The 24,670-nt window shown below is 48.5% G+C and overlaps 1 protein-coding gene and 1 long non-coding RNA gene across 5 annotated transcripts in view; one reads left to right on the forward strand and one right to left on the reverse strand.

The window, feature by feature from the left end:
- Positions 1-1,171: 1,171 nt before the first annotated feature.
- SMOX (spermine oxidase) overlaps positions 1,172-24,670 on the reverse strand; it is a 41,449-nt gene continuing 17,950 nt past the window's right edge. The window contains exons 2-8 of one of the 4 annotated variants that reach the window (XM_060186891.1): positions 15,152-15,385; positions 10,424-10,650; positions 6,624-6,779; positions 5,697-6,456; positions 4,119-4,279; positions 2,088-2,177; positions 1,172-1,621 (exon numbers count right to left, since the gene is read on the reverse strand). In XM_060186891.1, coding sequence (XP_060042874.1) covers positions 1,484-1,621; positions 2,088-2,177; positions 4,119-4,279; positions 5,697-6,456; positions 6,624-6,779; positions 10,424-10,650; positions 15,152-15,359 — 1,740 coding nt within the window. In that variant the 5' untranslated portion in view covers positions 15,360-15,385 and the 3' untranslated portion in view covers positions 1,172-1,483. Of the gene's footprint in view, positions 1,622-2,087; positions 2,178-4,118; positions 4,280-5,696; positions 6,457-6,623; positions 6,798-10,423; positions 10,651-15,151; positions 15,386-24,670 lie in introns of all 4 variants that reach the window. The other 3 variants (XM_007539552.3, XM_060186909.1, XM_007539553.3) reach the window with 3 other exon arrangements.
- On the forward strand, positions 2,931-4,958 carry LOC132537464 (uncharacterized). Its single transcript, XR_009548903.1, has 3 exons — positions 2,931-3,033; positions 3,184-3,289; positions 4,665-4,958. It is a non-coding gene; the product is annotated as an uncharacterized LOC132537464 (long non-coding RNA).

The following is a 24,670-nucleotide window of genomic DNA, read 5'->3' on the forward strand; positions in this document are numbered from 1 at the left end:
CGTCAGCAATGTGTGTAGGGCTGTGGATGGGTGTGTCCACATGTTGGTTCAAACTTACAGTTTTCCGACCTGATGGTGTTAAAGTGGAAACAGCAATACAATCCTCTCTCATGATGCTGGGCAGTGACAGTGAGCCAGTCCCCAGCCAGTATTTTCTACTTACCTGATCTTCAACTTACCATGGGCTTATGGGAGGACAGCCCCATTGTAAACAAGGAAGAGCTATATATGTATAGGCAGGTGGGTGTATTTAGTAAGGATGTGTGCGTTCAATCAGAAAGAGAGAGGACTAACCCCTCCACATAAACGGCAGGCCCTGGAAACACAGCACTTGGTAACATTAGGGATAGCCCCCTTTGTGCTGGGCGGCGGTACGCTGGTAGAGCACACACTTTACCAAGTGCAAGGACCTGGGTTCAAGCCTCTGCACCGCCCCGCCCCCCCCCACACACACACAAAGGGGAAAAGCGGTACTGCAAGCATCTGTCTTTCTCGTTCCTTGTTCCTTATCTCCCTCTTTCCTCTCAATGTCTCTACTAAAAAAAAAAAAAAAAAAAAAAAAAGAGGAGAGCAAGAGGAAGGAGGAGAAGAAAGGCTGAGCTGAGGATTCATAGTACCAGCACCGAGCCCCAGCAATAAGCCTGGTGGCAATTGAAAAAAAAAAAAAAGCAACAAAAGATATCTCTGCTGCCCTTCAAAAAAAACAGACTCTCCCTCTTCCCCTCTTCCAGAAATCAACAGTAGCCACACCAGAAGGCAGAGCCAGGGCCCTGTGGTCAGATGACACTGGTTAATAATTAACATTTCTGAGCTTGGCGCCCAGTCACAGCTGGTGTCCCCTTCCATGGAACTCACCTTCACTCCCTGTGGCCTTGTCATCCAATCATCCAGCTTCTGAGAAGTCCAGCAAAGCCCAGTGGGCAGACCTAGGCCCCAAGCCCAAGCTGAAGGAGTTGGAGCTGTGAGGGGCCCTCTCCCAGAGAGGCCTTGATGGCAGGACAAAAATCTCCACAAGCACATTGGGACAAAGGAAGACTCCTTCCAAGAAAACACCTGGGAGGCAGAATAAGATAACCGCTCACCCCAGCACCCCTCCCTCAAAAGGGGTGTGAGAAAAAAAACCATGAATACACACATGAGGTTGAGAAGATTGGAGAAGCTGAGAAGCACGGGAAGGGCAAGCCTCTTTTATTATCCCAAAATGCAAAGTATTAAAGGCACTTACAATAACAAGGTGGGAGGGCAAGGGGTCATGGGGAGGTCAGAGCACAAGAGGTAAATCAACGACCCCACCCTAGCCACGACCTGGCTTGGAAGAAAGAGCTACAGGGCCAGGTCTAGAGCCAGTCAGGGAATCTAACTGTACAAACAGTAAAAACTCGTTCTACAGAGGATTTGGAGACAAGGAGCATAAGCAGCAAGGAGCAGGGCGTGCCGTCACGAGTTAGTGGTTCTTCAGGGAACACTGGACAGTAAGGAGGCCTTAGGGCCCCTGCTGGAAGAGATCTTGGTACATCTCGATGAGACGTGCAGCCTCACGCTGGCCAGAGAGTAGAGCACCATGGGTGGTGGAATAATACTTGCGGTGGGTGGCCTCACCAGAAAACAGCACCTGCATGGGCTGGGCAGGGGAAGGGGGGAGTGAGGGTGGGTGCAAGAGAAGCCAACAGACTGACTGGCTCCAGAACCACCACCACCCCATCCATACTACCAGTCAGAAGGAAATGAGCAGGCATATGAGATGCAGGTATTGCTGTTTCCACAGGAGGAGGAGTTGCCCGTCCCACCTGGTCACCTTCCCCTGCTTCTTCCCCAAACATCCAGGCCTTGGTTCTTTCTGCTCTGAGGGTTTGAGGAGTCCTGGCTCCACAGTCTCAGAGGCTCCTTGTGTCTCTGACAAGTGAACTCTGGACTTTGTCACCTGCCCAGAAAGTCTGACCTAAGTCTTGACTTTCTCCTCTGAAAAATGATTTTATACCACCTGTTGCTGAGGGTAGATGTACGAGTTAAATGAAATTATGTACTAAAGCACTTAGAACCAGGTAGAACATAAGCACTGAATAAAATTAGGTGGGAATTTAACAAACCTTTATTGAGCCCCTGTTAGGGTCCAGGGACTGTTCTGGGCACTTGGAAGATAAAAGGTGACCGGGCTGCTGCTCTGAGGAGCTTCCATGCTGGTGGGGAAGCCAGACACGAAACCTAATTACTAAACAGCGTCAAGAATGGCATGATGGGTGTTTGGGCAAGGCACTGAAAGACCAGAAAAGAGGCCTATTGGGTGGGAGGGGGGTGGAGGGAGGAAGGGGTAGGGGTTGCCCAGAGCTCCCAGAGGACAGGACCTTTGGACTGCTTCTTGAAAGATTCAAAGTAAATAAACAGGCAAAGGATGTTTCAGGAAGAAGGAAAAGTGGGGGCCAAACTGCACCAAAGGAAGCTTTGATTCAGGGAGAATGAGAACTTTGGCACAGCAAAGGTTCAACCTCAGATAAGCAAACTGTCTAGGTGGGGCTCAGGCAGAGTACAAATGCTTGCTTCCCAAACCTGAATTTGGATCCCCCCGCCCCATGCATCTCAAACTGATCGTGCAGAAGCACCTGCTAGCAGGGTCCAGGTGTGAGCAATTTTGCAAGTCTAACACCCTCCACCTCAGCCATGCTCAAGTAGCTACTTCATGGACCTCCCACTCGGAGTCAGGAGGCATTAAACCAGCAACAAGGAGCCCATAGAAGTTGCCTACTCCCACACTTATTCTCTTCTCTTTCCCCTCAGTAACAAAGCCCTGCTTTTTAACTGGTAGGGCCCTAGCCAGTCAGGGTGAAAGCCCCATAGCTATGCCTCTCTAGCAGCTGATGCAGTCATGTGACTCAGTTCTAGCCAATCATCTTCCAGAGCACTGTGGCTCAGAGACACTGTCAGCTCCACTGAGTCCTTTCTTTTGCATCATGGCCTATGCCTCTCCCTGAAGCCTCAGATGCAGATGTAAGATCAAGAATCCTCTTGGGCCTCGGGTGGCCTTAAAAATGGCAACAGGTGTGATGATACTAGGTCCTGACACCTACCTCCAGGTTTCCTTGGGTGTTAAAGAAGTGCTTTTCCATCTTGTTTAAGCAGCCTATCTTTGTTTGGTTATACTTTTTGTTACATACTCTAGTCCCAACTGACGCAGGTTTTTGTCTTCAGGATGACTGTGGCAGCACTGAGGACCTTCGCCTGCCTCCTCTGAGCACAGCCAGAGCAGACACAATACACACTGGTTGACTGAAATTCTCTTCACCAACTACACCAAGTAATTGTTTTCAAGTAATTCCATTTTTAACATTTATTGTATGTATATGATTGGTAGGGGAAATGCGGGGACTACTTAATGGGATGTATACAGTTCCTTTTTGTTATTTTGTTGTTACTGCTTTCTCCCCAAGTACATGGCTGATAATATTATTATTATTATTATTATTATATCATTAGCCTCGATTTTCTTTTCCTTTCTTTTTAAAGTTATCTTTATTTGTTTATTGAACAGATACAGCCAGAAATTGAGAGGGGGGGGGGTAAAGAGGGAGAAAAACAGAGAGACACCTACAACACTGCTTCACCACTTGTGAAGTTTGCCCCCACAGGTGGGGACAGGGGGCTTGAACCCCAGTCCTTGTGCATTGTAACATGTGTGCTCAACCAGGTGTGCCACCACCCCCACGATTTTATTTTCTAAACCATACTGGAGAAATTTACTTCTAATGAATCAGTGGTATCCAACAAAATTTTCTACAAAGATAGAACTATTCTATAGCTAACATAATCTAGTATGGTAGACACTAGCTGCATGTGGCTACTGAGCCTGAAATGTGACCAGTGAGCTGAGAACAGCACTAAATAGAAGCTCAAAAAGGCATTTAACCTATCAATTTGGTTCCATCTTTTCTTGCAGATATCAATTAAAGATTTTTTGTGGTTTGTATTTTTTTTCCATTAACAGGGGCTCCTCCATTCCTTCCAGTCTCACCTTAGTAAACACTACCCACCCTGACCTCCCCCAGAACAAGCACAAATACAGAATACCCACGTCCAATGCTCACAGGCCCCTTCCTCATCCCTCACAGAGTGAAAGCCATACTCACCGCTGTCTTGGAGCTCTCTGTGTAAGGCAGGGGCTTGGCCAGTCTCTCCACATCTGCCCCACTGGAGCCCACCTGCGTATATGAATAGGAACCTCGAAAATAGGGGTTGCTGCCCCATGATGAGCGCAGGATACGCCGGGGCTTGGGAATGTTGGGGTTCCCTGTTGAAAAGTCAGAAGAATTAAGGGGAAGGAGGAAAGTAAGTAATGACTGCACACAGCACACCGCCCAGAGCAGATTTCTCCTACTCCACTTCCAGGGCTCCAAGGGGGCTAAGCTGCCATAGGTAGGCAAGGGAAAGCCTGTGTACCCCTCTCTGTTCTCTTGCAACCCCCAGAAAAAAAAAAAAAAAAAACACCAACCATGCTCCTTTCAATTTTAAAGGTGCTCCTTAAACTCTTAATGATAGTGGATGAAGATGTTTTACTAAAATAATCTACAAAATGGAGACCCCCAAATCTTCATTTGCAATAGTCCAGCCTTTAGGTTCATGATTAGTCAATAATTTGTTTAACTTTACATATTAACTCTTCTTTCATCCACCAGGTTCCAGATGCTACTATGATGCCAACCAGACTTCCCTGGGCAGACAACCCCAACAATGTGTCCTGGAACCCCACTTTCTCAGAGCCCTGCCCACTAGGGAAAGAGAGAGACAGGCTGGGAGTATGGATAGACCTGTCAACACCCATGTTCATCGGGGAAGCAATTACAGAAGCCAGAGCTTCCACCTTCTGCATCCCACAATGACCTTGGGTCCATACTCCCAGAGGGTTAAAGAATAGGAAAGCTATCAAGGGAGGGGACTTGATATGGAGCTCTGGGGGTGGAAACTGTGTGGAGTTGTATCCCTCTTATCCTATGGTTTTTGTCAGTGTTTCCTTTTTATAAATAAAATTTTTTTAAAATCATTCAGTACAAGACAATACATATATATATATATATATATATAGAGAGAGAGAGAGAGAGAGAGAGAGAGATTGAGAGAGAAGTGGGGTGTGCATGTGTGTGTTTGTGTGTGTGTCAGATAGACAATACAGAGGGCAGAGAATGAAAGAGACCACAGCACTGAAGCTTCCTTCTATGCATTGGAGGCCAGGTTTGAACCTTGATTTGTATACATGGCAAAGCAGCACACTATTCAAGGTAGTTATATATTTCAATGGCCCAACAAAGCTTGCTTTTTTTTTTTTTTCCTTGCAAGACAACATGAATGGGAAATGGACAATCTCAGCTCTGTGATGATGCCTGAGTATTTTTTCCTAATCATTCCGGACCTAGAAAGAGAGAAGAAACAGTGCCTACAGTTCTGAGTGTTTCAAGTTCTAAATAGAAGTCCACAATTTCAAAGCCTGATCAGCCCTGTACACACACACACACACACACACACACACACACACACACACACACACGTCTTCCCGGAAGGCTCAACACACACACACACACACACACACACACACACACACACACACACACGTCTTCCCGGAGGGCTCAACACCCCAGTTTATCAATCCAGGGCTGGGAAAGTTTACAGCAGGAGACCCAGAGGGATGGCACATGAGACCATGCAGGACACACCTGTGAACTGCCTTAGCATCTCGGTGCAGATCTCGGCCACCGCCTCATCGTCGCACCTCTCCATGACAAGCGCCTCCTCGCCGCAGATCCAGCCGCTCAGCACGTGGCCGTAGCGCTCGGGCGGGTAGAGCACGTCAAAGCCGCAGATCTTGCGGTACCAGAGCTCAGGCGGGTAGGTGAGGGTGCGGCTCTCCGCCTCATCCTCCCACACGAACTGGAGGCTATTGCACTCAGGGCCCCAGAAAGGCTCTTCGAATTCCAGAAAGATCTTGTCCGTGGTGCCGATGCCCAGGCGGTGGATGGCAGCCACCTTCTCGGCGGGCAGGCCGGGATGGAAGAAGCTGTTGTGCTGCTGCTTGAGCACGCCCAGCGACACCGTCACGATCACATGGTCGGCGGGGATCATCTCGCAGTCCTCGCACTCCACCACCACCGGCCACTGCGGGTCCTCACCCCGCCCGTCCCCCAGGGGCGCCTCTCCCCCAGGGCCGCCCTCCCGGGAGTAATGGTTGTGATCACCCTCGCCCCTGGGCTCGATCTCAGGGCCGCGGGGCCGTGCGGAGGCCTGGTCCCAGTGAACACATCGTACAGGCTTCCCCAGCTGGATGGCGTGGGGTGGGATACCCTCCGCCAGGAGCTCCACGACCCGCATGAAGCCTGAGGGGATGATATGGTGGGCGCCGGGGATCTCCGTCCATTCCCCGAAGGCGCTCAGGGACACCTCGTCCATGCTGTGTGAGCTGCTCTCACAGCTCTCCACCTGCAGTGGGGGATGAGGGTGGGGGGCAGAGAGAAGCCAGGTGATGGCCAGGGCTGGGCAAGGGTAGAAGCAGGGCCTCAGGGCAGTGCCACCCTCCTCAGACCCTGATTCCCCAATCTCAGTCTTCCTGACCTAGGCTCCCTTCCTGAGCACAGCTACAAAGATACCTTCAGGTACTGCTGGATCATGGCGAGCTTCAGCCGCTTGGTGGCCTCGGGCTCATCAGGGTCATCCCTGATGCGATTGCGCACCTCTTCCCGGGTGAACACCCCCACGCTGTTTTGACTCTCAGCATTGACTGGTTTACCATGCCGGAAAAACTCCTGGGTCAAGTTATAGACCTGTGAGAGAGACCCAGGAAGACTGAAAGCAGCCTCCCTCCCCCCAGCTCCAGAGAGTTCCCTTTCAGACCCAACAGCCTCAAATTAGAAGCCTGGAAGGCATCTCTCACATGTCCTCATGTGTGTAGACCCCACAGTGCATCTCCACTGATGAAGCTGGGGGTTACTTATTAATGGGAATGAAACCTGCTCTGTATCCATCCCCGGGACGGCCCCTGAGCCTGCAGAGGAATGGAATGAAGGAGGCCCTGCCCACTACACTCTACCCACCATTCCACTCAAGAGAATGACTTCCACATGAGATACAAGCATGAATTAAACATGTCTCTGATATATAAAATGTAAAGAAGAAAATGAGTTGAATTGTTCATTTTCCCCCTTAAGTCACAAGATGCTATGTATTCATTTCATCTTAACTGGAGTCCTCAGCAAATTCTAACCCAGTGCCACTGCCAAGGGGTCAGAATTTCAACTCACTACTTCCTCTTCCCTAAGTTTTATTTCCCCTGTGTGATAAGCAACATGGGAGCCAGTTCTTAGTTTATGCTTATGAGGGGCCAAATGCTCAGCTGAGGAGTAACAAGTTTAGTCCAATTACATGGATCTAGATCCATCTGTGTGATAGTTTGTGTCAACCACCAACCAACCACACAGTCTTCAGTGAACATGAGTTTGCTATATGGATATAGTCTCCAGTCCTGGGTTAAATGGCATCATCCCAATGTGACTCAAGGGAAATGAGGCAGGCCTATAACAACCAATTATACTCACCCCAAATCTCATAAAGTATTTTTCATTGGGATCTCATTTAGTACTCCTGACACAGTGAAGCAGGTGTAACCATGTCCATGTCACAGATGAGCAGAGTAAATTCACAATGGTTAATAACTTGCTCAAGATTATACAACTAATTAACGGCAGAAGTAGTATTTAAATCAAGCTTATCTTGCTCTAGAGACAAAGCTTTACATGATATTATTGAACTAACTCACTTATCCATTAACAAATATAACACACTCAAATGAATAGCCTTTCAATGTTATCAGCTTTGGAGGAAGGGTGAAGACTTATTACAAAGTCCCTCAGGCAACCCTTCATAGCCAAACAGTATGCCTCTCCAGTAGTGGCTTCCAGCATTCCTTAAGAGCCACGCAAGGAAATCTATCTTATGAAACCACAACATTAGTAACTCTTCATTCTAGCTCCAAGTATTACCACCCAGGTTAATAGAACATTACATCTGTGCTTTTCCATGCTCATACTCTGGGCTTTCAAAAATCAATCTCATGAGCAAAAGTTGATGACAAATTACTCTTAAGGACAGTTCACTGAACAAGTAAGTCATGGGCCCTGAAAGTCATTCTCAGGAGGGACTCATGCTAGAAGGTATGGGCATGACTGATTTCAGCAGGCAGGGGAAATCTAGTTTGGAGAACACTGTCTAAAGAGTTCTTGTTTTGGGGATCAGGCAAGTGGTACATCTGGTTAAGCACACCCATTACAGTGTGCAAGGACCCAGGTTCAAGCTCCTGGTCCCCACATACAGGGGGAAAGCTTCAGGAGTGTCAAAGCAGGGCTGAAAGTGTCTCTCTATCTCTTTCCCCCTCTATCTCCCTACTCCTCTCAATTTATCTCTGTCTCTACCCAATAATAAACAAACAAATAAATATAAAAGAGTTCTTATTTTCTCGCTAAAATTCAGTCTTTTGGAAATGGGTTGGGTGCACTTCACTAGCAGTGAAGCAATACTGCAGATGTCTCTATTTCCCCTCCCCCTCTCAATTTCTCTCTCTCTCCTATGAAATAAATAAAGAAAAATTAAAAATATATATATTTTTAATTCGGTCTCTTTTCACATGAGTGCAAACACACAACATCATAAAAAACACACAACATACACAAGGCACAAAATGTGCCCCACACTCCATTGAGCAGGAACTACCCCAGAGTAATGGTCATTTTTCCTACCTCATGCCTTAGAATCAAAGAAAATTTACAATGGGTATTTGTTGGCCAATTTAGTGACTTAAAGGAAAGGGTCACTAGACTATGCATCACAAGTGTTAAGAGGGCAGGGCCTACATGTTACCTTGATTGTTCAGAACACCACTTACAGACACTAAAAATATTAACATTCTTTTAAACTTTCTTTTAAAAAGCTGAATAAGACAAGGATGTGCATCACTGCCATTGCTATCTAACACTATACTGAAGATACCAGCCAGTACGATAAGGCATTAAAAAGGAAATAGTTGAAAGCTACGTTATCCAACAAGAGTAGCTGCTAGATACCTATAACAATTAAAATTAAGTTAGAGTAAATACTTGGTTCCACTAGGGGATTTCTAGGCTTTAGATGGGTAGAGGGAGGTATTTCTGGGTAAGGAGCATTTTTGTGTTCTCCAGTTCTTGCCTTCCTAACCTGTCAGCCATTCCCTAGTTTGTTTGTTTGTTTGTTTTACATATAAAACCTTTAAGGAGGGAGACCTACCCCTTTAAGAACTTGTCCTTTTTCCTTTTTTTCTTTCCTCTTTTCTCAGTTTGAACTCCTGAGGATTTAAACAGACCATTGCTATCTCCTCAGTCTGGAACATTTATTTCCCCTACTCTACAGCTGTCCCCTATCTAGATAACACCTTGCCAGCTTGAAGGGATAAATAAATGTTGAAATAAATATCAATAGTAATCAAATGAAAGTTGCCAAGGAAGAGAGAAAAGCAGGTACTCTTGAGAGGAAATGAAGAGTAATTTATTCTTCATTTCAGAAAGTATAGAAGGTTAAGAGTTCAAAGCAATATGCCTAAAGAGAGCGCAATGAGTGGTGAGCATTGGGCTTTCAGATATAAGATTCCCAAATTCAACTCCCATCTCTCACAAATAATAAAATATAAATAAATAAATAGTCAGGAGACAGCATAATGGTTATGCAGAAGACTTTCAGGTCTTTCAAATTTTGGTTTTTTGTTTGTTTTTTAATTATTCTCTATAAATATCCAGAAAACAATATTGCCACCACATAACCACAGGCCTACCTACAATCACAAATATTAATAATCTTGTACTGGTGGCACAGCCAGTAGAGTATACACATTACCATGTGCAAGGAAGGATCTGGGTTCAAACCCCTAGTCCAAACCTGCAGAGGGGAATATTCATGAGTCAAGTGAAGCAGTGCTATAAATAATTTCCCCCCCTCCCCCTCCCTCCCTCCTCTCTTCCTCTTCCCTCTCAATTTCTATCTAATCAATAAAATTAAATAATAAATAAGTAAATAAATGGGGAAAAAGTGACCACAAGGAACAGTAGGTTCATTGTGCAGACACCAAACCCAAGTGATAACTCTGGTGGCAAAACAATAATAAATAATAATAACAGGAATAATCTCTTACTTAGTACTTCTCCACTGATCATCCTTAGTCTACCCTCAAATTGTCTTGCTTTCCCAAATGCCAGCCCCAAAGAGTGTGCAAAGACAACCAGGATCTCAGAAGACCCTATCAAGTTGCCCTATTCCCTCCACACTGAAGGGGATGCAGTGCCCCACCCCCACCCCCCCCACACACCCCCACACACCCCCCACACACACACCCCTACACCCCTGATGCAGCAGCCCTCTAAGCCCTCACCTCGTTGTATAAATCGCTGAATTCCTCAACCACGTCCTTGGGGATCCTGCAACCACGGTTGGTGAGGTAGCAGGCCACGCCATTCTTGGAGTAGAGGCTGATGCGGCCCACGCTGCGCTCCCCATCAGTTGTCTCTTCCAAGAGGCCATTGGTTTCTGCTAGATGATAGATGGGGTTCCCATGGGAGCCATGGATCCAGGTGGCTCCCAGTTCAAAGGTGGCGTGTCCTGATGGTGACAACAATAGGCCCTTCAGAGGGGCAAAGCCTTCTTCAGAGGGGGCAGGTACACTGCCTCACCCTCTTTCCTCCAAGAAAATGCTCCCCCTTCCCATAATAGAGCAAAAGGGTATTAGAGACTCTCTGGGAACCAACCAAAGTCCCAACAGTGAGAAGGTCCTAGTAGTAAATAGGTCCCAATAGAAACCACATATGGCACTGTGGTGCTGCAATTATAGGAAATACAAACACATGTAGTTGGTTATTCTGATGACCGAGATATATTGCTCATACATAGCTTGTTTCCGTTCACTGGATCAAAATTCCCCAAAGCCTTGGAATTTCCTAAGTGTTAAAAGTGCTAAAGGTATCTCTTGTTAGATGAATGAAGTGAATTTGGGAGAAATGTCTGCAGGTGGAGACTGGTTGCCAGGAGAACCACTTGTGTGACTAGAGGATTAGAACATCCAGTCCCAATCTCCTGCCCTCTAGGGAAGGGAGAGGAGCTAGAGATTGAGCTCACCCAACTTTGACCAATGAATAAATCAGCCGTGCCAGTATAAAAAAACTTCCATAAAAACCCAAGTGGAAGGATTTCATGAGTTTCCAAACTGGTGAACATATGACAATTTGGGGGAGGATGACAACCCAAGAGAGTACATGGAAACCCCATGCCTTTTCCCCATGCCTCGCCCTCTGCATCCTTTCCACTAGACTATTGGTTTGTATCCTGCCCTCTAGTGCCCTTTATAGTAAATAAGTCAGTGATCTAGGTTTGGTGAAATAGCTCACTTGGATAATGTGCTGCTTTGCCATGTGTGTGAGCCTGGTCCCTACAGCTGTGATCTTTCACTCTCTCTTTGCCTCTGCCTCTATTAAATAAACAAACAAATAAATAAATAAGTAAGTTATCTAATGAGTAAATTAGTTTTCTGGATTCTGTGTGCTGATCTAGCAAATTAATTGAACCTGAAGAATATGTCCTGGGAATATCTAACTTATAGCCAGTCAATCAGAAGCACAGATAATAATTGGAACTTTTAGTGGGACACCTAAGAAGGGGGTTATGGGGTCCATCAGTGGTTGGTCAGAAGCTCAGGTAGCAGCCTGTGCTTGTGACCAGCACTCCAAGAGGGTGGTGGTCTTTAACCTATGAAACCTGGTATCTTCTCTGGGTAGACAATGTCAGAACTGAACTGAACTCAAAGTCACTCTACTGGTGCTGGAGAAGTCCTTTCTGGTGTAGGTAGACCTAAGCCTCAGGAAGCCTTGCAGCTTCTACCCTCACCTCATTAGACTGTGACCACCATGGACAGAAACCGGTACACTCCGTTAAGCACACACATTATCATGTGCAAGGACCCGAGTGCAAGCTCCAGGTCCCCACCTGCAGGAGGGAAGCTTCAGGAGTGGTAAAGCAGTACTGCAGGTGACTCTCTTTCTCCTGCTCTCTATCTATCCCCTTCCCCATTTTTCTCTGTCCTATCAAATAAAAGCAAAAGGGCAGGGGAGAATGCCCACCCAGTCCTGTGGATTCGTCATGCAGACACTGAGCCCTAGAGATAACACTGGTGGCAAAAAAAACTAACTACCTAACTAATACATATTGAGGATGGTTTGTTATACAGCAATAGCTAACTGCTGCAATGTAACAGACTTTTCACTCTGGGAACTTTTCACTCTGAGAACTGGGAATTCATCTTTTTTGTAAATTCCTTTTCCTGAACCACTTCTTCTTTTTTAAATATTTATTTATTTAATTTATTCCCTTTTTGTTGCCCTTGTTGTTTTATTGTTGTAGTTGTTGTTGATGTCGTCGTTGTTGGATAGGACAGAGAGAAAAGGAGAGAGATGGGGAAGACAGAGGGGGAGAGAACGATAGATGCCTGCAGACCTGCTTCACTGCTTGTGAAGCGACTCCCCTGCAGGTGGGGAGCCGGGGGCTTGAACCGGGATCCTTATGCCGGTCCTTGCACTTTGCACCACACGCGCTTAACCCACTGCACTGCCACCCAACTCCCCCCTGAACCACTTCTAATTCAACCACCAGTTACTAAAAACAGTCTTGGATGCATATATGTGCCAACAGAGGGAAAACACACATACACAACACACACACACACACACACACACTGACCTCACACACACTGACCTCACACCACTGCCAATAAGACAGCATTTTCTGGTCTCTCTGCAAAAGGAGGCTGGAATTAGTAGGTCCCTTCATCTAGGAAAAGTGGCCAGACTGAAGGGTCCCAAAAGGGAGAAGATCCAGCACCCTGACTCCAGTGGTTTCCTGGTGGGCCTGAAGGGGCATTTATTATGAATCCTTCTGTACAACCTCAGGTTTCCCTGTCCCCAAAATGCCACACCTGATTTGAATTCTCAAGAGGACCAGCACCTGGAGCCTGGAGCCTCCCCAGGGTACAGCAGGGCATGTTGAGTCATACAGCCACTGGGCAGTGATGTCCAGGCACAGGGCACCCTTCCTGGCTCCAGACACACAGCAAAAGCAAGGATGAAGTGAGCACTTTGTGGTCAGCAGTTGGGTCATGCCCCACCCCACCCCACCAGGCTGTTAGAAAGCAGGGCAGCCCAGAGCAGCCCCAGCTGAGGGTGTCTCCTGCCATCTCCCACATACCCCTCCTCTGCTTGTTATCTTTCCCACACCCTGGCAGCCACAGGGTGCCAAGAACCACCTTCACATCTACCTAGTGTCAATGGAGCCTCTGACCAGTAGCCCCTGCTCTCACCTCTGGGAGCCACCCCACACTGAAGCAGGTCTGGCTACAGCCTGGGCTCCCAGAGCCATGTCTGCACACGCACACACACACCACACACCACACACACACACATGCCTGGACATGTCAGCTCCCTTCCAGAATTGCCTGCCTGATCTTCTAAAACACATACATCACTCCACAGAGATTGGTCCTCCTCTTTCTCCTCACCACTCACCACATTCCCACTGTCACCTGAGACCCAGCTGAGCCGCCACCCACCCCCTCATGCTGAGAAAGGCATCACCCCAACTAGCTGCAGCTCTGTCTCCCCTGCCGCACTGCCTTGTGGCGGGACACATCTCAGCTGTCATCTACCACCGAGACACAGCCACTATCTGCTTCTATTTCAGACCCCAAAAGTCATATCAAGACTCAAGAGCAGCCGGGGAGCTGGCTTACCAAGTAGAGCACATGCTTTGCAAACCAGAAAGCCCAAGTTCAACCCCTGGTAAAACATATGACCAGAGTTATGCTGCATGTGCTCACTTCTCTCTCTTTAAAAAAAAAAAAATATATATATATATATATATATATTATCTTTATTTATTGGATAGAGACAATCAGAAATTGAGGGGGGAGGGAAAGGTAGAGAGAAAGGAGGGAGAGGTAGAGAGGAAGAGAGACAGAGAGATACCTGAGCCCTGCTTCACCACTCATGAAGCTTCCTCCTTGCCAGTGGGGACTGGGAGCTCAAACCAAGGTCCTTGTGTACTGTAACATGTGCAGTCAACCAGGTGTGCCACCACCCGGGCCCCTCACTTCTCTCTTTCTCATTAGGTAAATTCCTTTAAAAAATATTACCAGAAAGGGGGGGGGGGGGCCAAGTGGTAGCACAGCAGGTTAAGCGTACATGGCACAAAAACGGAAGGATAGTCTCTGGTCCCTCTATGGGAAGATTTTAAAGTGATCCAAGTTTCTGAAAGTGAAGGGAAGGTTCCCAAACCCCTGTTTGCTCTAAGTCTGAGCATTACTTCTCTGAGTTAGTTTCCTTGTTCAGCAAAGAGGGAGCACAGGCCTAGTTAGCCTTGCTGTCCCATATGGAAACAGACACAACACTCTGTGGAAGGCCAATGCAGCCCGCTACATCCAGGCTACCATGTGTGTCCCCACTGGGCCATCTCCTTGGTCCTTCCACCATGGACTGACTAGTCAGAGCCCTGGGCTGGGAAGCCTTGGCCTTTTTGCTGCATGTGAGGCTAGAGTCTCTGGCAGACCTGCACAGCCCAAGGGAAGTCTCTCCCCTGCCTGCTTTCTGCAGAGCTCCACTCATTATTACTCTGCAGTCTGAACAGGTCCTCATACAAGACAATTCTAATTCACCCCCACCCCCACCCCAAAAAAAAGCAGACCCAAAATCCCCTTCCACCCCCTCCAACCTGAACTCGTGTTATCCCAGGGCTAGCTCTCAAACTCAATGCACTAATTCACACTCAAAAGGGAATGACTAACAGAAACTAGCAGAAGTTCCCTTCTTGTGAGCCAGTAACTGCCAAGATTTATTCCTGGGTGTCCCCTTCCTCCTAAACACTTTGAACCCTAGGCCATGCTGCCCAGACAGAGGCAAGATCCTCAACCTGCCCACCTCAGAAGGCTGCTAGAGATGGGGGGGAAAGGGAGCTTATGGAAAATACCCAGGAATCATGCATAATAAAACACTCGCCCCATAGAAGGCTAGGAAAAGTAAAAACATTGGTAGAGCACCAAGTGACCTTGGGGGACAGTACTCACCGAGTTTCACGCTCTCAACCCGGCCTCCAATGCGGCTGGAAGCCTCGAGAACAGTGACATCCGTGAAGCCCTGCTCCAGAAGTGCTTTGGCTGCAGCCAGACCAGCCAAGCCGGCGCCGATCACCACCACACGAGGCTGTCCCCTTCTCCGCAGGCCACGACTGAGAGGGTCATCTGCACTGTCCACACTGGATTCACAACTTTGCATGCCGTCCGCACTCACCTCCTAGGAACCTGGGGGGAGGGGGTCACGGTTAACTGCTCTGCTATCACTGCCCACCCACCCCAGGAAGGGATGCTCACAGCCCCCACCCTCATGAGGGACCAAAAGGCAAGGGGGACTCTCACCCCCTCCCAGACCTGGACCTAGACCTAGACCCCCACCCCAGGCAAGAAGGAGAGCTGAGAGCCCCTGAAATCTATCAGTGAGTCCCATCCCAAACCTGCTCAGCATTATCTCTTGCCCAAGGCTGACACAGAGATACCCAAGAAAGGGATGAGTGGTTTTGCAGATTCTGGACTAGCTTTGCTCCGTATGGCTGCAGTTACCTAGGGCACACTGTTCCCAGGATGCTCACAAAAACTCAGGAGCACTCACTGTAACCCAGGACATTCACAGAGACCCCAGGGTGCTCACACAGATCCCAGGAAGCTCTCACTGACCCCTGACTTGCTCAGGTCCAAGAATGCCTGCACTAACTTCAGGATATTCACACGGACCCCAGCATATGAGCACCAGACCACCTGCTCTCCCTCCCTTGCCTGACTGGCTCTTCCCTGACTCTCTTCCTCTCTCTGTTGCCCGTCACTCTTGTCCCGTGGCTCTCTGCTAGTCTCCACAGCTTCAGTGAGGTAGCAATTTTGTGGGCAGGACATAGTCCTGCCCTCCACCCCAGAAAGTGCCACGAGGCTGGTACCAGATGAGCCTCTGCTATTCCTGGTGGGTCTCTGCCTGCTTTCCTCAGCCACCCAGCTCCTAAATCACCACAAAGCAGCAAGGAGCCCAGGAAACAGAGGCCTATGATGACCTGTGGCACCAGAGGCTAGACATCAAATTGACAGTTACACTAAGTCAGTTCATTCACAGATGCCAGGCTAGTGAGCTGATCTCTGGGAGGCCAAGAGGGTCCCTGAGTCTGGCCCCAGAATGGAGAGAGGCTACATTTCTATTTTCAGAGTGACCAATGGGATTTGAAGCCCTCTGTATGGCTGGGAGGACCAGGGGCTAACACCTCTGACCCTGTCCCAGCCCCTTCCCTCACACAAGATGTCTTTGCTGAGATTTCAGTGGCAGAAGTTGCAGGCTTCAATAGTATCCATGACCTAACAGGGGAGTAAGTGTGGTTGGGAAAGGTGTCAGGCAGCAGAGGAGACATACAAAAACTGTCACCTGTACCCAACATGGCTGAGCATATCCCTTCCCATGACAAAGCAATCCCACCTCAGTGAATGCATCCCTGAGAAACTGGGCATCTTCTACCAAATAGACACACTAACGAATATCCACAGCAGTGGCTCAGGAGATGGAACAGTGAATTGGACTCTCAAGGCCAGGTGCAGATGTTATAATGTGCAAGGATCTGAGTTTGAGCCCCTGGCTCCCACCTGCAGGGGAAAAGCTTTGCAAGAGGTGAAGCAGTGCTGCAGGTATCTCTCTATCTCTCTATGTCCACTTTCCCTCTCAATTTCTGTCTTTCTCTATCCAATAAATAAATAAAGACAATTTAAAATTTTAAAAAGAACTTTGATTTAAAACAAAGTGCAATAAGTACCCACTGAGTTGAACATTTGAGTTTGTGCCTGTCGGTGTGTCTGTGTCTATCTCACTAACAATTATAATCTTTATTCTTGCCTCCCTATTAAAGATAACTAAGTAAAAGCTGCAAAGACCCTTCTTCACTCTAAAATGTGATTCCCACCAGAACAATTTCATCTAACACTCCCTTGGTACCACTGGTTTCATAAAAGGCTCAGAAGCTGGTCACTCCTGCACCCACCCACTCCGGCTGGCAGGGTACGTTACTCCTGACTCCAAACCCTGACCAACCCAGGTGGGATAAGGGGGAATTCACAAGATCAGTTCCTCGAAGGGTAGGAAGAGGGCGCCAGAGGCCCAGGGCCTCTCACAGTCAGTCTCACAGGGGTTTAGAGGCAGCATCTACCAGCTCAGGCCCCAGCCCACACTCCCTTCCAGGAGAGCCAGGGTCCAGTCTCCCCATTCTTTCTCCTGTCCTTTAAGCCCAATACCCAACCATCACTCCCCACTCCCCATGGACATAAGGTCTTTTTTCCTGGGGGTTACAGAGTAAATCAGACCTTTCCTTCCCTCCCCCTCCACCTGTCTGCCCGCCTTCCCTCCCCCAGGCTCTCCTTCTGGGAGGCTAAATTTAGAGGTGAGGGTGTGGCTGTCTGCACCAAGGCCAGGGTGGTAAATGAAGGGTCCCGGTGGCTGTGAAACAACATGGGAACTTGAGTCAGGTTTGTAAAAATGTGCTTGGGATTTGCTTATAATACTGATGCCACCACAACCCAGAAAACCCCAACAATCCTCCACCACCACCCCCACCAGCCCGCAAGGACAGTGGATGCTGCAGCCCCATGTCCTCTGGCTGTGATCAACAACCCTTTTTTGACAGTAAAGTTGTAGGGTCACTGCAGTGGTTCTCAAACCTTACTGGTCTGGTGAGAGACCCCTTCTCAAAAGCTCCTACAGGTTAAGACCGGTATGAAATGGGCACATGCTGTCTCATCACAGATTTCTCCACCCACCCAGGCTCCCTGGGCACCACTTTGAAAAGCCTGGGCCCAGACAGGCCCTGCCTTGGCAAGCAGTTCAGGGGGAAGAGTGCTAGGGGCTGGTAGGCTCTCAGCCAGCTACCTGGACTTCCTTCCTGGCTTCCCAGACTCGCTTCCTTCTCTCCAACGTGGCCAGCTTGTCCTCGCTACATTGTTATGACAGTCTAATAAGGCCTGTGGATGTCACAAGACTGTCTTCATTTTCACAAATGTACAAGTGATTTGGAAAGTAACAGAGCCAGACTGTGAGCAGGCTTCCTGAGTGCATGGGGCGGGGGGGGAGATGCCATGGGGCAGTTGAATTTTAAAATGAGCACAGAACCCCAAGTTCACAACTTGGGGATGGGAGGGGTAGATCACGAACAGTTAGAGCTCCTGAACTCAGATGGATATTCACACACAGGGTGTCCAGGCAGGAAGGCCAGGTGAGGCCGGCAGCTAGCTGCTCCTCCCAGCTAATCTCAGTCCTGTCCCTCTGCAAGCCTTACTCCCAAGGGGACTGCAGAGAACGCCCCTAGGCCCAACACTGTTTATAGAGGGTAGACAGATATGGAACCTGCCCTGTGCGCCCCCACCCCCACCCCTTACTAACTCATGGAGCCCAATACCCTGGGGTCCAAACTGAAAGGGAGAGAAAAAGCCATGCAGAACACCTACTATGTGTCCCAACTACATGGTGACCTGGACTTTTGGGTGCTGCTATCTGGAGAGGCAGGGGGAGGAAGAAACTTGTTTTATGTTGGTTTGTGTCCTCTTTTCCTTTCAAATTCTTTCTTAATCTTCATGAGAAAAACTTCTTGCTGAGGAAGGAGAATCACTTAGCACTTCTCAGTGCCTGCTTGTTCTGTCTTTCTCTCGGCTGACTTCGGGAAAGAAATAAATAACATCCGTTCCTTGATCTGTATGCACAGGAGAAACAGAACACCCTGTACTTTGCAAGCAGATAAAGGAGAGGGAAAAAAAGTGCTGGCTCAGCCAGCTGGGGGGTGCGGGAGGTGGGGGGAGGACAACAGACATTTGCCTTCTTGCTCCTGCTTCCATGGCAAAATGGGGGTGGGAGTCTGGAGTCCCTGTGTCCCCAAGCAAACCACGCCTGGCAGCTTTAAGAAATCAAGCTGGACCCAGCATGAGGTCCCATGACCATCCAAAATGCCCCACTCTGCTGCTGCCCACCCCTGCCCCCACTTCTCTGGTCTCCCCCTCTGCCCAGAACCAGCACAGTCCTCCTGGAACCTGCCCAAGAAGTCAAACTGGAAGGAGGGCAGTAAGGGAAGGAGAATGAAGGAAGTTAGAAAGAGCCTGCCCTGTGGCAGCTGACAGAAAGTAGATGAAGACCAGGAGGCCAGATCCAGGGAATGGGCACCTGCAGCCAAGAGTGTCTCCCTGTCCCTTCCCCACCCTCTTTTTCGAAACATCCTCACCAGTTTGATTCTGTCACCCTCACAAGTGAACCCTCAAGAACTGCCATCTAGTTGTCAAATAATAAGCCGTGTTTTCAGAAGTCCTGGCCTTCAACATCTAACCCAGCTGAACCCCTCTTGGAAATACCAGGAACTGAGGACTCCATGCATCTCTTATGAGCCCCACCCCCCACCCAAGGCAGTTAAAACTGCAACAGTGCCAGCGGTAGCACAGCGGGTTAAGCGGGTTAAGCGTAGGTGGTGCAAAGCACAAGGACTGGAGTAAGGATCCCGGTTCGAGTCCCTGGCTCCCCACATGCAAGGGAATCGCTTCACAGGCGGTGAAGTAGGTCTGCAGGTGTGTCTGTCTTTCTCTTCCCCTTTCTGTCTTCCCCTCCTCTCTCCATTTCTCTCTATCCTACCCAACAATGACATCAATAACAACAACAATAACTACAGCAATAAAACAAGGGCAACAAAAGGGAATAAATAAATATTAAAAAAAAAAAGAAAACAAACAAAAAAAAAACTGCAACAGTGCCAAGCAGCCCAAAGGCTGAAGAGGTACTCAGTGGAAGACCCTCCCTTATGCATCTGGGTAAAGCTTATTAACCCTACATTCTAAAAAACTGACTCCCTCCCACCCCCCACAGTTCTACCAGGCCTGCCTCCTCCAAAGAACTACAGTCTGAGAGAATTTGTAGACCTTCCTCAAGTCCCACTACCTTTTTTATTTATTTTTTATTTATAAAAAGGAAATATTGACTAAACCACAGGATAAGAGGGGTACAACTTCACACAATTCCCACCACCAGAACTCCATATCTCATCCCCTCCCCTGATAGCTTTCCTATTCTTTAACCCTCTGGGAGTATGGACCCAAGGTCATTGTGGGATGCAGAAGGTGGAAGGTCTGGCTTCTATAATTGCTTCCCCACTGAACATGGGTGTTGACAGGTCAATCCATACTCCCAGCCTGTCTCTCTCTTTCCCTAGTGGGGCAGGGCTCTAGGGAAGCAGAGCTCCAGGACACATTGGTGGGGTTGTCTGTCCAGGGAAGTCTGGTCGGCATCATGCTAGCATAAAAACAAGCATGGTCAAAACTTGGCCTTAAGAGTGAGAGTAAAATCCAGTACCAATGGTGTATTGCACCAAAGTAAAGGACTCTTGGGGGTGAGGGGGCTTTCAAGTCCTTTTACATGATGGTAGAGGAGAACCTAGGCTGAGGGTGAGAGTGTTTTGTAAAAAAAAAAAAACTGACAAATTTTACACATGTACCAATAACTGTATTTACTGTAAACTATTAATCCCCCCCCAATTAAAAAAAATCCAGTACCTACTGTGCACCAGACATGGGGAAGGCCACAGCACACAGACCCTTGGCCACCTGGAACTAGCTGATATCTAAATTAATTCTCATTCACATGCACATACTCACATACCCCACTTTAAACAAAGGCTTGGTCACCCAACCCAGTGACCTACCTGAAGGCCTATGAGAAATGCCCTCTGTCCAAGGCAGCGGGATCACTCACCTAGTCATGTGCTTGACCCAGTTTGAGTCCAGCCTCCATGGCACTGGGGGAAGCTTAGGTGCTGTGGTATCTTTCCCTCTCTGTCTCTATCTTTTTTTATCTGAAAAACTTGGCATGAAGCAGGGAAGAACCAGTGATATCAAAAAATAAATAAATAGATGGGGGAGAGAGAGAGAGATAGACTCCCATCTCAGATTTAAAAAGAAGGTAGTCCTGTGTTCTCATAGCATACACAACTGCTGTGAAGATGCTGTGGGTCTTGCAATTGTGTGACTGCATATGTGAGATGCTGTGGTCCAGAAGTCGTGTGACTATACAGTTGTGTGGTGACCAAGTCAATATTCAGGCCTGCCTATCCCATGATGTTTCGTGAAGCTACAGACATCCTAGTAATGTGAGTATCTTACACACTCTGCTCTGCTCTGCAGCCATCACCATACATCAACCCTGTCCCCAAGCATGGGCTTCTTTCTCTCCAGGAATCCCCATTGCCTATGACTGAGCAGGGCTGAGGTCCAAGGCGAGACCTGTGTTTCCTTCCCATGGCAAGTGCTACGGAGAGCTAGGAGTCAACCACAGGGGAGGGTGCCCAGTGCAGGGTGCTCCTTCCTCCATGCTCACCCGGCAATGTCCAGGTCACTCCCTACCTACAGTGGCCTCTACAACAAAGCAATGCCACAAGACACCAGCTTCTGAGATGGTCCACACCCTCCCAAAGTGACTCCTTACAGGGAGGGTGAGGAGAGGGTACAGGGACTCTGGTGGTGACACCATGAGTTGTGCATACACATATATAGGTGTGAAGATATACCCCTGAAATGCTATAATTCTTTAAACTGATGTCAAGTTGCTAATAACAAATAAATCACACACACACACACACACACACACACACACACACACACACACACACACACACACCCCAGAGTGACCCCTCACAAAGTCTCTGCTTGCCCTCTGAATACAGGCTTTCTCCCAAATACATCCATCTCCCTGTCCTTTCCTCCATGTCACCCAGGAAGAATGAATCACCCCAGAAGGAAAAATAATTGCCTAGGCAGGTAGGTTGTCTGGCCCTCCTCACCTATGTACTCAGGGGGCAGACCCCACAATAGACCACTCCAGAGTGGACCCACCCTTTTGAGCCAGTGACTTTCTGCCTTTCTCTGAGCCCCATGTTTACTCCTGTCCAGGACTCAGGGGGCCCCCTCACCTACCCAACCAGCCTTGGGATTTTACTATTCTCTCCTCCCATCATGCCCAAGAGCAATAACCCTACCTCAGTTTCCCTGAAGGGATCAAGCTCTGCCGTGGGCTTCTAACTAGAAGAGAGGAAGGGAAAGGGAAGCTGGGGGCTGACTTAGGAGACTCAGGACTGCTTGGCAGATCCGAGGAAGAATTTGGATTTTCAAGCTGCCACCCCCCCCCCCACAATGTGATTATTCTTCAAATGTAAAAAACATTAATTAAAATAAAAAGGAGGAGGAAGAAAAGGAGAAAGTAAGGAAAGACAGAGGGAATGGGAAGAAGGAGGAAGAAAGAAAGGAAGGAGGAAAGAAAGAAAGAAAGAAAGAAAGAAAGAAAGAAAGACAGTGTGGGGGGGGGGCAGAAATTCCAGACCAGCTGCTTTGCACAGTGGCCTAGACAAAGGGGCTCTGTGTCTGGGGAAGAAGCTCCTCCCACCCTTCAACCCCAGGGAAGGGCTGAACCCCAACTCCTCCCAGCCAGACCCTCCCCAGTCCCCCTGACTGAGGCCTAAGCAGCCAGGAAGTGAAAAAGGCAGGATTTCTGAGCCAAGTCTGCAAACCTCAGGAGGGTGTCAGAAGACAGGACCCTGAAGACCTAGGGGAGAAGACAGAGCTAAGCTCCACTTGATGCCTGAGGGCCTCCTTTAGTCTCTAGGTCTCCCTGTCTGCAAAGAGGGGGCAGGGCAGCTGCCCACCAGGATTGCTGGGAGGATGAAATTATGTGGCACAGGTAAAACATGTGACCTCTACCAGGGCCACCTCACAGACGGAAGGAAAGTCCCCCAGAGACTAGTTCAGAGTAGCAACCACTTTTCACAGGGCCTATTTCTATTACAGAAAAGCCCCAGTCTTCACCTGAACTCAGACCCCACCCTCAGTCTAGGCCCCAGCTCTCTCTGGTGGCAGATTGGACCTTGACCCTGATACCACTCAGACAGCCCCACAGCCCGCATCTGACCACCCTACAAGCCTGACTCAGTCTGACCATGCTACCTAGTTGGGGCAGGGGAGGTTACTCATAACATCAAAGACAACAGCTGTCAGGCACCCCCAAGCTCATCATAGGGGCAAGCCAGAGGGCCTCATACTGTAGAGCTCCCAAAGCAGTGTACTCTGGCCTCACAGGCCAGTGTGGGGACAGGGCTGTTCAGGGCCTACCTTCCTTCCTGGCACCTAGACTACTCTCCCAGCAGTGTCCTTGTGACTCACATCCCCCTTCTGTAACTACAAGTGTAAAGTCCCTAAAAGCACAACTTAAAAATGTTTCTTAATGATCTATCTATTCATTTGTTAGTGATAAGAGACACACACACAGAGAGAGAGAACCATCACTCTGGCATATGCAGTGCTGGGGATCAAACTCAGGACCTCATGCTTGTATGTAAGGTAATCTACCTGCTGCACCATCTCCCAGGCCGCTTGAAATGTTTTATAAGCCTTTTCAGAAGTGTGTGTGTATGCATTTGTGTGTGTGGGGGGGGCTGAATTGCATGGGGAGAGGTGGCACTAGACTAGCATAAGGACCAGTGTAAGGATCCTGGTTCGAGCCCCTGGCTCTCCACCTGTAGGGAAGTCACTTCACAGACAGTGAAGAAGGTCTGCAGGTGTCTACCTTTCTCTCCTCCTCTCACCATTTCTCTCTGTACTATCCAACAACGATGAAATCAACAACAATAATAACTACAACAATAATAAAAACAAGGGCAGCAAAAAGGAAATAATTTTTAAAAAAGAAATCAAAAGCCAGAATCAGAGCCAAGAACATGGGCCACAGAGACACCAGGGCAGAAAAGGCCAGTCCTGCAAAGCTGAGTGCTGTGCACCATCTCCAGCCCCTCCACACTCTGCAAGGTGGATACAGCTAAGTTGATTGTTCCATTTCCCTGGCTTCCAGCCGCCAACAGGGACAGACCCTGAAGACTCAAGAGGCCTAGCTGGGGAGAAAGACAGGCAGAGAGTTTGGAAAGAAACCAGAGAAAGGGCAGGGTCTTTTCAATGGGCACAGAGCTCAGCTGGTAGCCCTGCTGAGTGTGGAGCCAGAGCGAAACACAGAGATGAGGCTACAGCCTCACCTCAAACTCTACCCTAGAGATTCCACCCTCAGCAAAAATAAATAAGGAGACCACACTCAGACTAGATCAGACAATGAGAGGGTCAGGGTCACTTCTAAATATCTCCCAGGAGGCCTGGGAAGACAGCAGAATGGTTATGCAAAAGGACTTTCATGCCTGAAGCTCTGAAGTCCCAGGTTCAATCCCCAGCACCACCATAAGTCAGAGATGAGCAGTGCTCTGATAAAAAGAGATAAAGAAATAAAAATTTTGGAAGTCGGGTGGTAGCACATCGGGTTAAGCACACGTGGCACAAAGCGTAAGGACAAGCTTAAGGATCCTGGTTCGAGCCCCTGGCTCGCCCCCACCACCTGCAGGGCAGTTGCTTCACAGACAGTGAAGCAGGTCTGCAAGTGTCTTTCTCTCCCCCTCTGTCTTCCCCTCCTCTCTCCATTTCTCTCTGTCCTATCCAAAAATGACAACATTAACA

This window comes from Erinaceus europaeus, chromosome 1, assembly GCF_950295315.1.
Source record: "Erinaceus europaeus chromosome 1, mEriEur2.1, whole genome shotgun sequence".
NCBI lineage: Eukaryota > Metazoa > Chordata > Mammalia > Eulipotyphla > Erinaceidae > Erinaceus > Erinaceus europaeus.